This window comes from Bombina bombina, chromosome 12 (genome assembly GCF_027579735.1).
Source record: "Bombina bombina isolate aBomBom1 chromosome 12, aBomBom1.pri, whole genome shotgun sequence".
Classification (NCBI taxonomy): domain Eukaryota; kingdom Metazoa; phylum Chordata; class Amphibia; order Anura; family Bombinatoridae; genus Bombina; species Bombina bombina.
The window spans coordinates 14,666,281-14,685,479 of record NC_069510.1 but is presented as its reverse complement, the minus strand read 5'-3'; the positions used below and the strand labels follow the sequence as shown (position 1 = coordinate 14,685,479).

General features: G+C 37.3%; 1 protein-coding gene across 1 annotated transcript in view; it reads left to right on the top strand.

Moving 5' to 3' along the window:
* SLC2A6 (solute carrier family 2 member 6) overlaps positions 1 to 19,199 on the top strand; it is a 152,583-nt gene that overhangs the window by 112,839 nt on the left and 20,545 nt on the right. The window contains exons 4-5 of the mRNA XM_053695725.1: positions 1,393 to 1,492; positions 18,031 to 18,242. Of these exons, the coding sequence (XP_053551700.1) occupies positions 1,393 to 1,492; positions 18,031 to 18,242 (312 nt within the window). The remainder of the gene's footprint in view (positions 1 to 1,392; positions 1,493 to 18,030; positions 18,243 to 19,199) is intronic.

Genomic DNA, 19,199 nt, shown 5'->3' with positions numbered 1-19,199 from the left:
ATCAGTGATTTTGATAGCGCCTGCGTGGCCACGCAGGACTTGGTATGCAGACCTGGTGGACATGTCATCCCTTCCACCATGGTCTCTGCCATTGAGACAGGACCTTCTGATTCAAGGTCCATTCAAGCATCCAAATCTAATTTCTCTGCAACTGACTGCTTGGAGATTGAACGCTTGATTCTATCAAAGCGGGGTTTCTCTGAGTCAGTCATAAATATCTTGATTCAGGCTCAAAAGCCTGTTACCAGGAGAATTTATCATAAGATATGGCATAAATATATTTTTTGGTGCGAATCCAAAGGCTTCTCCTGGAGTAAAATCATGATTCCTAGGATTTTGTCTTTTCTCCAAGAGGGATTGGAGAAAGGATTATCAGCTAGTTCCCTAAAGGGACATATATCTGCTCTGTCTATTTTGTTGCACTAGCGTCTGGCAGATGTTCCAGACATTCTGGCTTTTTGTCAGGCTTTAGTTAGAATTAAGCCTGTGTTTAAACCTACCTACCTCTCTTTCCTTTTGGCTGAAAAGCATCATCCGTTTGGCTTATGAGACTGCTGGACAGCAGCCTCCTGAAAGAATTACAGCTCACTCCACTAGAGCGGTGGCTTCCACATGGGCTTTTAAAAAGGATGCTTCTGTTGAACAGATTTGTAAGGCTGTGACTTGGTCGTCGCTTCATACCTTTTCAAAATTTTATAAATTTGATACTTTTGCTTCTTCGGAGGCTATTTTTGGAAGAAAGGTTTTGCAAGCAGTGGTGCCTTCCGTTTAGGTTCCTGTCTTGTTCCTCCCTTCATCCGTGTCCTAAAGCTTTGGTATTGGTATCCCACAAGTTAGGATGAATCCGTGGACTTGGTACATCATGCAAAAGAAAACAAAATTTATGCTTACCTGATACATTTCTTTCTTTTGCGATGTAACGAGTTCACGGCCCGCCCTGTCTATTCAAGACAGATAGTATTTTTTATATAAACTTCAGTCACCTCTGCACCTTATAGTTTCTCCTTTTCTTCCTTGGCCTTCGGTCGAATGACTGGGGGGTGGAGTTAAGGGGGGAGCTATATAGACAGCTCTGCTGTGGTTCTCTCTTTGCTACTTCCTGTCAGGAAGGACAATATCCCACAAGTTAGGATGAATCCGTGGACTCGGTACATTGCAAAAGAAAGAAATTTATCAGGTAAGCATAAATTTTGTTTTTCTACAATGAGAATTAGGCTGCCTTGCATCTAGTGCAGGGGCGATACATTAGGTCACAAGGAGAAAGTTTGCACGTGCATTTATATAAGTTACGTATAATAACGAACAATATCGCTTTTGATTGACTTAATTGGTTACAATCTCTCTTTATGGTGCATTCTCTCAGGTTTATAATGTTTGCCGTGTGCTTCACAGGTGTATATTTCAGAAATCTCACATGCTGGAGTCAGGGGAGCCCTAGGCGCCGGCCCTCAGATTATGGCGGTTTGTGGTGCTCTGGTTCTGTATGCATTAGGTAAGTATCTATATGGCTACCTAGTATAGTATAACATCAGCTAGGAAAATATCAATACAAACAGACAGTTAAAGGGACAGTATACTATAAAAATTTTTCCCTTAATGTGTTTCCAATTACTTTTTTTACCAGCTGCAGAGTATAAAATGTATGAGATTTGCTTTTTTTAAGGCGTATTTGTGTATATGAATTAGCTGATTTTGTGTTTTGAAGCCACAACCTAATAAAATGGGTTGAGCTTTTAGTTATAATCAGATCTCATTTTGTGTACATATACATGCTTCTTTATCTTATATCTGTCCATAAACCAATCACCAATACTTGGAGAGAACGATGGAAAATTAAAATGTTATTACCTTATCTCTTCTATAACCCACTGGGAGTGTAATTTCTTCTGCTGGCTGTGTTTACACAGCTTGGCCTTGGGGCCAAACATTTTCAGGATGGGAGGGGATACCACAGGCTAAATAAACTATTTCACATGCCAATATAAGGGTAAAGGAAATACTTGTAAACAATTTAATACACTCCAGCAGGTAAAGTGGATCATTGGAAACAAATTTAAGGGGAGAACATTTTTGAGTGAAATGTCCCTTTAATGATTTCTCATTTCATAAGCTAATTTTCCTTCTTAATACAGGGAGAGTCCACAGCTGCATTTATTACTTGTGTGAAATAATGAACCTGGCCACCAGGAGGAGGCAAAGACACCCCAGCCACTGGCTTATATACCTTCCCCACTTCCCTCATCCCCCAGTCATTCTTTGCCTTTCGTCACAGGAGATTGGCAGAGGAGTGTCAGAAGATTTCGGAGTAGTTCCTTACGGAGGGTAGTACCCTTCAAGATGGGACTGAAGTTTTAAGTAGTCTTGTCAGCCTTTCAGTGAGAGCATTGATGAAAGTTAGAGTCTGGAGATGCAGGGAGAGTCTTTCTGCGAAACCATCCAGACTCATATTAACAGCTCCTAAGCAATCAGCATTGACAAGTTTCACTGCCTGCTTTTCTTCACTCAAGTCCATGTCAGAAGCGCTGCTACAATCTATCAAACTTGAAGGACTGTGTTTCTGTTCCACGGCACGGATTCCGGTAAGATTGTTTCATTTTTTATACATATGTTAACGCTAGAAGACAGGGTCACAGTGGGACTCCTTTTATCTATATGGAATAAAGGGTTAATATCCCCTGAAGGGGGATTATTGACCAGTGGGGTTGTTTAACCCCTTAATGACCGGACCATTTTTCAATTTTCTTACCCTTAATGACAATGGCTATTTTTACATTTCTGCAGTGTTTGTGTTTAGCTGTAATTTTCCTCTTACTCGTTTACTGTACCCACACATATTATATACCGTTTTTCTCGCCATTAAATGGACTTTCTAAAGATACCATTATTTTCATCATATCTTATAATTTACTATAAAAAAATTATAAAATATGAGGAAAAAAATTGAATAAAACACACTTTTCTCCAACATAGGTGTGTCCGGTCCACGGCGTCATCCTTATTTGTGGGATATTCTCCTCCCCAACAGGAAGGATGACGCCGTGGACCGGACACACCGTTGGAGAAAGTAATTTATCAGGTAAGCATAAATTCTGTTTTCTCCAACATAGGTGTGTCCGGTCCACGGCGTCATCCTTCCTGTTGGGGAGGAGAATATCCCACAAGTAAGGATGACGCCGTGGACCGGACACACCGTTGGAGAAAGTAATTTATCAGGTAAACATAAATTCTGTTTTTCTAACTTTGACCCCAAAAATTTGTTACACATCTACGACCACCAAAAAACACCCATGCTAAATAGTTTCTAAATTTTGTCCTGAGTTTAGAAATACCCAATGTTTACATGATCTTTGCTTTTTTTGCAAGTTATAGGGCAATAAATACAAGTAGCACTTTGCTATTTCCAAACCACTTTTTTTCAAAATTAGCGCTAGTTACATTGGAACACTGATATCTGTCCGGAATCTCTGAATATCCCTTGACATGTATATATTTTTTTTTAGAAGACAACCCAAAGTATTGATTTATGCCCATTTTGGTATATTTCATGCCACCATTTCACTGCCAAATGCGAGCAAATAAAAAAAAATCGTTCACTTTTTCACAAATTTTGTCACAAACTTTAGGTTTCTCACTGAAATTATTTACAAACAGTTTGTGCAATTATGACACAAATGGTTGTAAATGCTTCTCTGGGATCCTCTTTGTTCAGAAATACCAGACTTATATGGCTTTGGCATTACTTTTTGGTAATTAGAAGGCCACTAAATGCCGCTGTGCACCACACATGTATTATGCCCAGCAGTGAAGGGGTTAATTAGGGAGCTTGTAGAGACCTTGAAGGGTTAATTTTAGCTTTAGTGTAGTGTAGTAGACAACCCAAAGTATTGATCTAGGCCCATTTTGGTACATTTCATGCCACCATTTCACCGCCAAATGCGAGCAAATAAAAAAAAAAGTTAAATTTTTCACAAACTTTAGGTTTCTCACTGAAATTATTTACAAACAGCTTGTGCAATTATGTCACAAATGGTTGTAAATGCTTCTCTGGGAACTCCTTTGTTCAGAAATAGCAGACATATATGACTTTGGCGTTGCTTTTTGGCAATTAGGAGGCCACTAAATGCTGCTGCGCACCACACTTGTATTATGCCCAGCAGTTAAGGGGTTACTTAGGTAGCTTGTAGAGAGCTTGCAGGGTTAATTTTAGCTTTAGTGTAGAGATCAGCCTCCCACCTGACACATCCCACCCCCTGATCCTTCCCAAACAGCTCTCTTCCATCCCCCACCCCACAATTGTCCCTGCCATCTTAAGTACTGGCAGAAAGTCTGCCAGTACTAAAATAAAAGGTGTTTTTTTTTTTTTTTTTTTTTAATTATTAATCTGTGATGGACCCCTGCGATCGCTTCCAGCACTCTCTTAGACAACTGACGTACCAGGTACGTCCATTGTCACTAACTGTCAGTTTTTGCAGGACGTACCTGGTACGTCAGTTGTCATTAAGGGGTTAATCATGTTTGTTATGTGATTTTGACTGCTTTGTGTGTAAGACGTTTGGGCTCATTGGCTAATATGGAACATACAGGTTGTTTATTTTTATTATATTGAGAGCTGTGCAGTTTTATTAAGCTGGCACGCTTTTTTCTTAGCAGGGGCGGTCCTGCATGACGCACCGGGTGACTGGCAGTGGTCACGTTTTTTCTCCCCATTTCCTATTCCTGACCGTGTGTCTGCAGCAAGGAGCAATTTTCTCTGTCTGAGTCATAGGAGTTGGTGAGTGCCCCAGCCATTGGGGGCATAAGGTGCCAGTTGTTTTTTTCTATAAGTAGACAAATTATGGAGGATTCTGATCATTTAGAGGGGGGTCCCTCTAATACTGAATTTTAAACCTGTGTATTTTGTGAGGAGGCTCGGGTAGTCCTGCCCTTACAATTATGTTCTGTATGCCACAACAGGGTGTTCTCATCAACCAATGTTGAGATGTTAGAGATCACTGAGCCGTCCACCTCTGAGGATTCCTCCTCCCGTGAGGTGTGTTTCCTAGAATATTCTGTTCTTACACATGCAGTTTCCCCGGGTACCGCTGATTCTTCGCCTGAAGGGGCCTTTTTTTCCACCAGAGGTTACTGTGCAGTTCCGCATGGCCATCTCTATGGCCTTAGCGATTTTGCCTCTTCCTGCTACGTGCAAGCGAAGGATTAATCCATGCACTCCTGCCCAGGGTCCATCGTGTAAATTGACGATTGAACCCGATCAGTCATCTGGGGATGCGGTTCCCTCTGAGGCTTCAGAGGTAGGACCTCCAGGGTCGGAGTCTGTTGATTTGAATCCTCCGACTGAAGAGGATTTAGCATTTAGATTTAGAATGGCACGCCAGCGCTTGCTTTTGAGAGAAGTTTTGGCGATGTTAGAGACTCCTAGTACTGATTCGTCAGTCAAATCTCTGTCCTCTAAATCAGATACAGATCTTGATTAGACGAGTGGAGAAGTATGAAGTTCCTATTCTTTTCACGTCAACACGTTTTATTTTTATTTTTAGAATCCCAGTCCAGAGCTCTACAGGGGAGTTTGTGTTGTAGGACAGGCAGGACCTGTTGTTGTTTTTTTTTTTGCACATTCCTTCTTGGCTATCACTTTTTCTTTTATATCCGGTTAGGAAAGTTTTTTTGTTTGAGAGCTCTTGGTTGTTGTAGATACTCTTTTTCGTAAGACGTTTCATCATATGGGATGTTAGAAGCTGACGACTTTGGTTGTCAATATTTCTGGAGGCCTCCTATGGAAGCATCTTGATTCAGTTTGAGGTGATGTTTTCCTCAACATTTTTGAGTCAGATTTACGTAATGGATTGTTCTCAATCTTCTAGCAGAAGCTGGAATTTAAGAATTTTTGTTTTAGTCCTCGAATTGCACTGACAGATATGTCGGTTACGTTTACTCCTTCCTTCTTCTCGAGAAAAGGAGTTGGTTCTAGCTATTCCGGCCCAGACTGAGCAGGTCCATCTAATCTTGATGAAGAAAGGACCTGTTTTAGGTTCTATCTTGTTTGGGAGTTTGATTCTGGATCATATCGGTTTCAGGAGTCCTAGAGACCGGAGCTAGGCTACACGTCCCGCATTTCTGGGCAGTTTTTCTTCTTTTGCCTTGTCTTTCGGCAGAGAAGAGAGAAGTTTTTTTCAGGTGTCTTTTGGATTATCTTTGCAGTGTGAGACTATTTTCATTACACTGTTTGTTTCAGGGTCCAGTATAGGGGGTGGTTTTCCGTCCTATTTGGATTCTAGGGTACTCAAGCAGAGCTTGATTTGTCTCCTTTTTGGGGAGTATATAAGTTCTCTCTTCCGGGTTTGGTTCGGAAGCACTGCAGGTTCACTGTCGAGAAGGATATCTTTCCTTTTTTCTTCCTCTGGGGGTATTATCCGGTTCCTTTAGACCAGCGGTCGCCAACCAGTGGTCCATGGACCACTGGTGGTCCACAAGAAGATGTAGGTGGTCCTTGACACCATCAAGCAGGAATTAATCTACTCTGATGATATCACCCTCGTCTCGCTGCAACTCCCTACAGTGCCTCTCCCTACGCACATTGCGTAGCAACTGCCTCTCTGTTTCCAGCTCAAAAGTTGGCACTCACCCTTCATCTGTCATTTCAAAGTATTCTCTCGGTTCTGTCATTTAGTTAGTGAATTCCAAAAAATAATTCTTAAAAATGTGTAAGTATATACATAACGTACATTTAGCTATGGTTATACTAGTTATGTACAGTACGTGTGTGTGTATATATATATATATATATATATATATATATATACACACACAGGTATACCTCACTTTACAGCGCTTCACTTTATAGCGCTTTGTGGAGCTGAAGTTCAACCTCCAAGGATTTTGAAACAGTGCTGTAATCATTGTGAGATTGCGAGAAAAGTGACTGGCACCATTTTGTTATGCGCAGTTCTCTTTGTTTACAGCATTACAGTGCAATCTATGTCTCAGTGTTATAGTATGGAAAATTTTACTACAGTAATTGTCACTATTTTACAGGTAAACTAAACTTAGCGCTATTGCACCCCTAATATATGTTAGTTTAAACATGTTTTCAAGCACACTGGCAAGTGAAAAGAAAGCTAACACTGCCTTGTTTTACTTTAAGGCGGTTTTCACTTTACATCGCGGCTCCGGTCCCTAACCTGCTCTATGAGCGGAGTATACCTGTATACACATTATAGAAGTTTGTACCTTTTAAAAAAAATCATGTTAGTGGTCCACGGTATTCAAAATTGTGAGTTTAGTGGTCCCTGAGGTCCTAAAGGTTGGCGACCCCTGCTTTAGACCATCTCTCCCAGTAACTGATCCTAAGTTTTCTGTTTGGGATCTGGGGTTTATTGGACAGTGACCTGATTACAGTAACAGATAGTTCCTGTGGCTTGATACTGGTTGATTTACCGTACTATTGTCTGATAGAAGTCTTTTAGGGACTTTTTTCTGTCTTCTTCAATCCTCAGAGATGGATCTAGACCAGAGCACCAGGTTGGATTCCTGGATATTAATTTAGCCTTCCTAACCAGGTAGACTTTACCTTAAGGTTAGCCCCTTCAGGTCGTGCCTTTTAGACCTGCTCCAGTCCATCGCTAGCTCAGTGTTGGGAGGGTGAGGCCTTGTCTTGGGGTCCTTTTAGACTTCATCCCTTTTGCCAGGCCTCATCCTATCCGAGGTTCGGTGTAGGTTGAGGCAGTACAGTTGATGTGTTTCGAATCTGTCTTTGCAGAGAATAGTTAAAGGGACAGTCTACCATAGAATTGTTATTGTTTTAAAAGATAGATCATCCCTGTATAACCCATTCCTCAGTTTTGCATAACCAACACAGTTATATTAATATACTTTTTACCTCTGTGATTACCTTGTATCTAGGAACCTTCTTCCAGCCCCCTGATCACATGACTGTGACTGTTTATTATCTATTGTCTTAAATTTAGCATTGTTTTGTTCTAAATCTTAAATAACCCCCTGTGCCTGAACACAGTGTTATCTATATGGCCCACATGTACTTTCTGTCTCTTTGTATTGAAAAGAGATTTAAAAAGCCTGTGATAAGAAGCAGCCCTCAAAGGCTTAGAAATTAGCATATGAGCCTACCTATGTTTAGTTTAAACTAAGAATACCAAGAGAAAAAAGCAAATTTGATGATAAAAGTAAATTGGAAAGTTGTTTAAAATTAAAAGTCCTTTCTGAATAATGAAAGTTTAATTTATACTAGACTGTCCCTTTAAGAGAATAGTTCTCTCATGTCTTCTCAAGACATCCCTATCCTGTGGGACATTTTTCTTTTCTCCAGGGGCAGTTAGGATTTCGGTCGCAGCCCGTCAGGTTGGTGAGGGCGTGCTTAAAGGGGCCAGGATCTCCGGGGGTTTTCTTCCCATTGATATGTTGGATCTTCAGGCAAATCCTTTCTAGCTTAATACTAGCTTGTGTGCATATCTACAAGTATACACGTGTCATAGACCTTAATACTAGCTTGTGTGCATATCTACAAGTATACACGTGTCATAGACCTTAATACTAGCTTGTGTGCATATCTACAAGTATACACGTGTCATAGACCTTAATACTAGCTTGTGTGCATATCTACAAGTATACACGTGTCATAGACCTTAATACTAGCTTATGTGCATATCTACAAGTGTACACGTGTCATAGACCTTAATACTAGCTTGTGTGCATATCTACAAGTATACACGTGTCATAGACCTTAATACTAGCTTGTGTGCATATCTACAAGTGTACACGTGTCATAGACCTTAATACTAGCTTGTGTGCATATCTACAAGTATACACGTGTCATAGACCTTAATACTAGCTTGAGCGCATATCTACAAGTATACACGTGTCATAGACCTTAATACTAGCTTGTGTGCATATCTACAAGTATACACGTGTCATAGACCTTAAAACTAGCTTGTGAGCATATCTACAAGTATACACGTGTCATAGACCTTAATACTAGCTTGTGCGCATATCTACAAGTATACACGTGTCATAGACCTTAATACTAGCTTGTGTGTATATCTACAAGTATACACGTGTCATAGACCTTAATACTAGCTTGTGTGCATATCTACAAATGTACATGTGTCATAGACCTTAATACTAACTTGTGTGCATATCTACAAGTATACACGTGTCATAGACCTTAAAGGGATACTAAACCCAATTTTTTTCTTTCATGATTCAGATAGAGCATGATATTTTAAGCACCTTTCTAATTTACTCCTATTATCAATTTTTCTTTGTTCTCATGCTATCTTGATTTGAAAAAGCAGTACTGTAAGCTTTAGAGCCAGACCATTTTTTGTTCAGCACATGGGTAGAACTTGCTGATTTGTGGCTAAATGTAGCAAACCAATCAGCAGCTCTACTAAGGTGCTGAACTAAAAACTGGGCCGGCTCCTAACCTTTTATAACTGCTTTTTCAAATCAAGATAACATGAGAACAAAGAAAAATTGATAATAGGTGTAAATTAGAAAGGTGCTTAAAATGGCATGCTCTATCTGAATCATGAAAGAAAAAATGAGGGGTTAGTATCCATTTAATACCAGCTTGTGTGCATATCTACAAGTATACATGTGTCATAGACCTTAATACTAGCTTGTGTGCATATCTACAAGTATACACGTGTCATAGACCTTAATACTAGCTTATGTGCATATCTACAAGTATACACGTGTCATAGACCTTAATACTAGCTTGTGTGCATATCTACAAGTATACACGTGTCATAGACCTTAATACTAGCTTATGTGCATATCTACAAGTATACACATGTCATAGACCTTAATACTAGCTTGTGTGCATATCTACAAGTATACACATGTCATAGACCTTAATACTAGCTTATGTGCATATCTACAAGTATACACGTGTCATAGACCTTAATACTAGCTTGTGTATATATCTACAAGTATACACGTGTCATAGACCTTAATACTAGCTTATGTGCATATCTACAAGTATACACGTGTCATAGACCTTAATACTAGCTTGTGCGCATATCTACAAGTATACACGTGTCATAGACCTTAATACTAGCTTATGTGCATATCTACAAGTATACACGTGTCATAGACCTTAATACTAGCTTATGTGCATATCTACAAGTTTACACGTGTCATAGACCTTAATACTAGCTTGTGCGCATATCTACAAGTATACACGTGTCATAGACCTTAATACTAGCTTATGTGCATATCTACAAGTATACACGTGTCATAGACCTTAATACTAGCTTATGTGCATATCTACAAGTATACACGTGTCATAGACCTTAATACTAGCTTATGTGCATATCTACAAGTATACACGTGTCATAGACCTTAATACTAGCTTGTGTGCATATCTACAAGTATACACGTGTCATAGACCTTAAAGGATTACTTTCTGTTATAATTTTTAAGCTAAACAACTAACATATTAAAGTTAATAAACATTAATTAAACCCTACTGACCTATATTTTCTCCAAAATGAAGTTTCATAACGTTCTAAAAGTTATATCTTTTATTCGCCGATGATGTCACGTTATCCTGCCCACTATTTTCAGCACTGAGTGTTCAAAATACTTAAACCAATAACTTTGTGTTTAAAGCGCCATTTTGAAACCTAGGTATTGTAAACGGATTGGTACAGAGCAAAGGATACCCACGGAGTGGGTTTGGAAAACAATTAAATTTGCAGACAAGATTTCTGATATACGGTAGAGATATGTTAATGAAATGCTATTGATAAAAAGCGTATTTGGGGTAGTTAGTAACAGGCATAGAAAATATTTACTTACAGTGGCCCTTTAATACTAGCTTGTGCGCATATCTACAAGTATACACGTGTCATAGACCTTAATACTAGCTTGTGCGCATATCTTCAAGTATACATGTGTCATAGACCTTAATACTAGCTTGTGCGCATATCTACAAGTATACACGTGTCATAAACCTTAATACTAGCTTGTGCGCATATCTACAAGTATACACGTGTCATAGACCTTAATACTAGCTTGTGTATATATCTACAAGTATACACGTGTCATAGACCTTAATACTAGCTTGTGTGCATATCTACAAGTATACACATGTCATATACCTTAATACTAGCTTGTGTGCATATCTACAAGTATACACGTGTCATAGACCTTAATATTAGCTTGTGCGCATATCTACAAGTATACACGTGTCATAGACCTTAATATTAGCTTGTGTGCATATCTACAAGTATACACGTGTCATAGACCTTAATATTAGCTTGTGTGCATATCTACAAGTATACATGTGTCAGACCTTAATACTAGCTTGTGTGCATATCTACAAGTATACACGTGTCATAGACCTTAATATTAGCTTGTGTGCATATTTATAAGTATACACGTGTCATAGACCTTAATACTAGCTTGTGTGCATATCTAAAAGTATACACATGTCATAGACCTTAATACTAGCTTGTGTGCATATCTACAAGTATACACGTGTCATAGACCTTAATACTAGCTTGTGTGCATATCTACAAGTATACACGTCATAGACCTTAATACTAGCTTGTGTGCATATCTACAAGTATACACGTGTCATAGACCTTAATACTAGCTTGTGTGCATATCTACAAGTATACACGTGTCATAGACCTTAATACTAGCTTGTGTGCATATCTACAAGTGTACACGTGTCATAGACCTTAATATTAGCTTGTGCGCATATCTACAAGTATACACGTGTCATAGACCTTAATACTAGCTTGTGTGCATATCTACAAGTATACACGTGTCATAGACCTTAATACTAGCTTGTGTGCATATCTACAAGTGTACACGTGTCATAGACCTTAATACTAGCTTGTGTGCATATCTACAAGTATACACGTGTCATAGACCTTAATACTAGCTTGTGCGCATATCTACAAGTATACACGTGTCATAGACCTTAATATTAGCTTGTGCGCATATCTACAAGTATACACGTGTCATAGACCTTAATATTAGCTTGTGCGCATATCTACAAGTATACACGTGTCATAGACCTTAATACTAGCTTATGTGCATATCTACAAGTGTACACGTGTCATAGACCTTAATACTAGCTTGTGCGCATATCTACAAGTATACGCGTGTCATAGACCTTAATATTAGCTTGTGTGCATATCTACAAGTATACACGTGTCATAGACCTTAATACTAGCTTGTGTGCATATCTACACATGTACACATGTCGTAGACCTTAATACTAGCTTGTGTGCATATCTACAAGTATACACGTGTCATAGACCTTAATACTAGCTTGTATGCATATCTACAAGTATACATGTGTCATAGACCTTAATACTAGCTTGTGTGCATATCTACACGTGTACACGTGTCGTAGACCTTAATACTAGCTTGTGTGCATATCTACAAGTATACACGTGTCATAGACCTTAATAGTTGCTTGTGTGCATATCTACAAGTATACACGTGTCATAGACCTTAATAGTTGCTTGTGTGCATATCTACAAGTATACACATGTCATAGACCTTAATACTAGCTTGTGCACATATCTACAAGTATACGCGTGTCATAGACCTGAATACTAGCTTGTGTGCATATCTACAAGTATACACGTGTCATAGACCTTAATATTAGCTTGTGTGCATATCTACAAGTATACACGTGTCATAGACCTTAATATTAGCTTGTGCGCATATCTACAAGTATACATGTGTTATAGACCTTAATACTAGCTTGTGCGCATATCTACAAGTATACACGTGTCATAGACCTTAATACTAGCTTGTGCGCATATCTACAAGTATACACGTGTCATAGACCTTAATATTAGCTTGTGCGCATATCTACAAGTATACACGTGTCATAGACCTTAATATTAGCTTGTGTGCATATCTACAAGTATACACGTGTCATAGACCTTAATATTAGCTTGTGTGCATATCTACAAGTATACATGTGTCATAGACCTTAATACTAGCTTGTGTGCATATCTACAAGTATACACGTGTCATAGACCTTAATACTAGCTTGTGCGCATATTTACAAGTATACACGTGTTATAGACCTTAATACTAGCTTGTGCGCATATCTACAAGTATACACGTGTCATAGACCTTAATACTAGCTTGTGTGCATATCTACACGTGTCGTAGACCTTAATACTAGCTTGTGCGCATATCTACAAGTATACACGTGTCATAGACCTTAATATTAGCTTGTGTGCATATCTACAAGTATACACGTGTCATAGACCTTAATATTAGCTTGTGCGCATATCTACAAGTATACACGTGTCATAGACCTTAATATTAGCTTGTGTGCATATCTACAAGTGTACACGTGTCATAGACCTTAATACTAGCTTGTGTGATCCGTATGTGTCTGAGACGTGATTGTGCTAGAAACACATAGGGCAAGATTACCAGGGGTGTGCTATTGTTATCGCAGGATGTGCTAAGCAATATATACATAATATAATATAATATACAGGTAGCCCTCAGTTTACGCCGGGGTTAGGTTCCAGAAGGAATGGTTGTAAATCGAAACTGTTGTAAATTGAAACCCAGTTTATAATGTAAGTCAATGGGAAGTGAGGGAGTTAGGTTCCAGGCCCCTCTCAAAATTGTCATAAGTAACACCTAATACATTATTTTTAAAGCTTTAAAAGGAAGACTTTAAATGCTAAACAGCATTATAAACCTAATAAAATAATCACACAACACAGAATATATAATTAAACTAAGTTAAAGGAACAAAAACATTTGCTAAACAGCATTATAAACCTAATAAAATAATCACACAACACAGACTTCACTTACATTTTTCTGCAAACAGTTCTTTCTATGCATTCCAATCTGGACTGATTTATAGACAGGAAGATCTTGTTCCTTTGAAATCTTCTCAATAGTTCAGGTCTGGTTAAACTGATTAATTTCAGCTTGCTTAGCTTTGCTGCAACACAAGCGGGCAGCTTCACCTACTGGCTATTTTAATAAATGCACTGCTTCTCAATGCTTTTCAATAGCAGTCACATGACTGGAAAAAAAGGTTGTTATTCTGAAACGGTGTAAATTGAACCGTTGTAAAATGAGGGCCACCTGTATATGCATATTACAAGTGGTGTGCTAGTGCAGTATGTGGTAAGCAATATATACATAATATAATATATACATGCATATCACAAGGGGTGTGCTAATGCAGGATGTGCTAAGCAATATATACATAATATAATATATATGCATATTACAAGGGGTGTGCTAATGCAGGATGTGGTAAGCAATATATACATAATATAATATATATGCATATTACAAGTGGTGTGCTAGTGCAGGATGTGGTAAGCAATATATACATAATATAATATAATATACATGCATATTACAAGGGGTGTGCTAATGCAGGATGTGCTAAGCAATATATACATAATATAATATATATATATGCATATTACAAGGGGTGTGCTAATGCAGGATGTGCTAAGCAATATATACATAATATAATATATATGCATATTACAAGGGGTGTGCTAATGCAGGATGTGCTAAGCAATATATACATAATATAATATATATATGCATATTACAAGGGGTGTGCTAATGCAGGATGTGCTAAGCAATATATACATAATATAATATATATGCATATTACAAGGGGTGTGCTAATGCAGGATGTGCTAAGCAATATATACATAATATACATGCATATTACAAGTTGAAAGTGAATGGTTGCAAACATACATTGTGCGACTTCAGACCTAGTGTAAGGGTTAATTTTTTATTTTTTTCACATCACAGACCAGGGTGGATTTATTTATTTTTTAAATAGGATTATTTAAGATACATTATAATCTTAAGGTTATTCATCCTGAGGTATAGATTAGTTTTTAATTATATAGCAAGATGGTGTTTATGGTTGTAATGTTTACATTTTTTGGGTAAATTAACTCAATCTTTTCTCAATGCCATGCTCTTCCAGAGGTTTCTGTCACATTGTTTTGGGTAATATTATATCACATATTATTGGTTTTGTAGTTCTCAGAACTGTGAATTTGTGTCTACAGAAATAATTTGCCCTTTCTTCACAGCAAACATGTTATAAATTAAAGGGAAAATCAAGTGCAAAAAACATGTCATGATTCAGATAGGGCATGTAATTTTAAATAACTTGCCAATTTACTTTTATCACCAATTTTGCTTTGTTCTCTTGGTATTTTAAGTTGAAAGCTAGACCTAGGAGGTTCATATGCTAATTTCTTAGACCTTGAAGGCCGCCTCTAATCTAAATGCATTTTAAAAGTTTTTCACCACTGGAGGGTATTAGTTCATATGTTTCATATAGATAACATTGAGCTCATGCACGTGAATTTAACGAGGAGTGAGCACTGGTTGGCTAAAATGCAAGTCTGTCAAAAGAACTGAAATAAGGGGGCTGTCTGCATAAGCTTAGATACAAGGTAATTACAGAGGTAAAACATATTATTATAACTGTGTTGGTTATGCAAAACTGGGGAATGGGTAATAAAGGGGTTATCTATATTTTAAAACAACAAAAATTCTGGTGTTGACTGTCCCTTTAAACATACCGAGTTGAGAAATAAACCTTAAAAGGACATAATGAAAGAAAACGTTTTCGTTTCAGATAGAGCATACAATTTTCAGATTTACTTTTATTATGAAATGTATTTCATTCTCTTGGTATCATTTGTTGAAGGAAAGCAATTCTCTACTGGGCCTTAGTGAACATATTGGGTGAGACCGTCACAAGCAGCTAGCTCACAGTAGGGCATTGCTTCTGAGCCTACCTTTGTATGCTTTTCAGCTATGGAGAATGAAGCAAATTAGATAAGAAAAGTCATTTGGAAAATTGTTTAAAAAAAAACAGCATGTTCTTTCTGAATCATGAACGTTTAATTTTGACTTTACTGTCCCTTTAATGCCATTGCTTCCCTGCAAATCTATGTACGTAGAATCAACCAATACTAAGTTTCAAGTAGCTCAAGGAATAGATTGTTTGGAGTGGAATAGATCTGCACAAGGACCTAATTGTGAGGAGGGAAGGCCAAGCTGTAAAAATAAAATATAATCTCGTTTAATAATAATAAAATAATTATGTAAATTGTTATTTTTCTTTAATTAAATAAAAACTAAATGGTTTAAATTGTTAAGGTTATCATTTTCTCCTTCAAATAAAGTACAGCAGAAAAATTGATAAAATATAAATGATTTACCTATTAAACTGTAGACAGTTCACCTTCCAATAATTTAATGAATTAGATATGCAGATCTAATAGCAAACAAGTAATAGTCTAAATTATTATGCTGAAAATGAAATGATACTTTATGATTATATATATACACACACGTTAAAAATGATATGGTATATGATAAGGCATTTCACTGGAAGGGGGATGTATATATTTATATAAACAGACCACACTAGTTCACGTGCGCCTGCCTTGGGATCTTTCAGTGATTGGCCACTCTTCACACACATATTGTATAGGCCTGTGGCCTGTTTATTTGTGGCAGAACATAGCACAACGTTTTAACAAATAAAGTACTCGCTCCACTGAGCTCTTACTTAAACTGTAGCTGACTATGGCATTGTTTCCATTGAGGTGGTAATGTTTGGAAACTGGTAATAACATAAAAATCCTACGTAGACTTTAATGGAGATAAATCTTTTCACTACCAGTTTCCAAATGTTACCACCTCAATGGAAACTAGGCCAATGATGGTGCAGCTTAACAACAAAATAACAATAGTAACGGTACTTTTACCACATATCCCAATTGTAGCAATACAGGTTTAGTCAAATCCTTGTGTGTGTCTCTAACTGAAGGATTTCCCCAGTCTTTTAAATGAAACCAACCAGTCTCAGGTGAACATAATCACTTTAATTTACTCAGACTTAGATGTGGAAAACCTGAACTGGATTCTCACAATCTACCTGTTAGTGGGATAGAGAATGGGCCCATTCTGCTCTTTTCCGAATACTCCACCTCAGGGAACCCAAAATGCACACAAAGAAACATAGTACAAATAAATAATCAATAGCTTCCCTTGGGGCTTTATGCTTATCCCAGTTCCAGGGTAGAAACTGTGTAATATTCTGGGCCCTAAGTATATAGAAATGCACTACCTGTCCATACACTATCATAATTTTATATATTTATATACAGTATATACAGTATATGCCCATACACACTGCATAAATATTGTATATAAATATAGATACTCACACAAATATATATATATATATATATATATATATATATATATATATATATATATATATATGCCCATACACACTGCATAAATACTGTATATAAATATAGATACTCACACAAATATATATATATATATATACATACACATACACACTGCATAAATACTGTATATAAATATAGATACTCACACATATATATATATATATATACATACATACACACACACTGCATAAATACTGTATATAAATATAGATACTCACACAAATATATATATATATACATACACATACACACTGCATAAATACTGTATATAAATATAGATACTCACACAAATATATATATATACATACACATACACACTGCATAAATACTGTATATAAATATAGATACTCACACAAATATATATATATACATACACATACACACTACATAAATACTGTATATAAATATAGATACTCACACAAATATATATATATACATACACATACACACTGCATAAATACTGTATATAAATATAGATACTCACACAAATATATATATACATACACATATACTTTTTAGCCCTTTCCAGTTAAATACCTTGAAACTTGAATTATTATTTTTTATTCAATGTTAATATTTTTAATGTGTGCAATACAATGAAAATGCAAATTCCAATAGTTGCAAACAAAACTAACTAAATATAAGGAAGTTTAGTCCATCCTTTCTGCAATAACCATATACAATAATGTAAACAATACATATATAGCATAAGGTTTTACATATATCGCCTTCCTGTGTTTTGTCGCAGGTCTGATTCTGCCCTGGAGGTGGCTAGCGGTAGCAGGAGAGGTGCCTGTATTTATCATGTTGTTTCTTCTCTGCTTCATGCCTGACTCTCCACGGTTCATGATCTCAAAAGGCAAAGATGAGAAAGCACTCAAGGCTCTTATCTGGCTCCGAGGGGCCCACACAGATTATACAGGGGAATATGAAAGGATTAAACAAAGCATAATGACACAGGTATGGAGCTAACATTTTATGTGCAAAGATTTATGCAATCCCCTTTCTCTTGTTAAGTGTAGTCAGTCCACGGGTCATCCATTACTTATGGAATATATCTCTTCCTAACAGGAAGCTGCAAGAGGATCACCCAGCAGAGCTGCTATATAGCTCCTCCCCTCTACGTCATACCCAGTCATTCTCTTGCACCTAACTAGATAGGTCGCTGTGAGAGGTCTGTGGTGTTTTTTAACTTAGTTTATTTCTACAATCAAAAGTTTGTTATTTTAAATGGCACCGGAGTGTGCTGTTTATTCTCAGGCAGCATTAGAAGAAGAATCTGCCTGCGTTTTCTATGATCTTAGCAGACGTAACTAAGATCCACTGGCTGTTCTCATCTGAGGAGTGAGGTAACTTCAGACAAGGGGAATAGCATGCAGGGCCCCCCTGCAAATGAGGTATGTGCAGTAAATTATTTTTCTGAGGAATGGAATTGACTGAGAAAATACTGCTGATACCAATGTAAAGTAAGTTCAGCCTTAAATGCAGTGATAGCGACTGGTATTAGGCTGATGAGTGTGTGTACACTGAATGTATTTTTCTAAGGAATGGAATTGACTCTGAAAATACTGTTAATACTGAAATAATGTATGAGCCTTAACTGCAGTAAAAGCGACTGGTAGCAGGCTTATTAATAACAATTCATAACTTTTCAAATGTATGTTTAAAACGTTTACTGGCATGTTAATCGTTTTTTGTGAGGTACTTGGTGATAAAACTTATTAGGGCATGATTTTTACCACATGGCCATCTTTGTTTTCTGCATAGAAACAGTTTTCTGAGCTTCCCCACTGTTGTAATATGAGTGGGGGGGGCCTATTTTAGCGCTTTTTTGCGCAGTAAAAATTCAGTCACAATCTGTCTACTTCATCCTCCATGATCCAGATCGTCTCTAGAGAGCTCAGGGGTCTTCAAAAT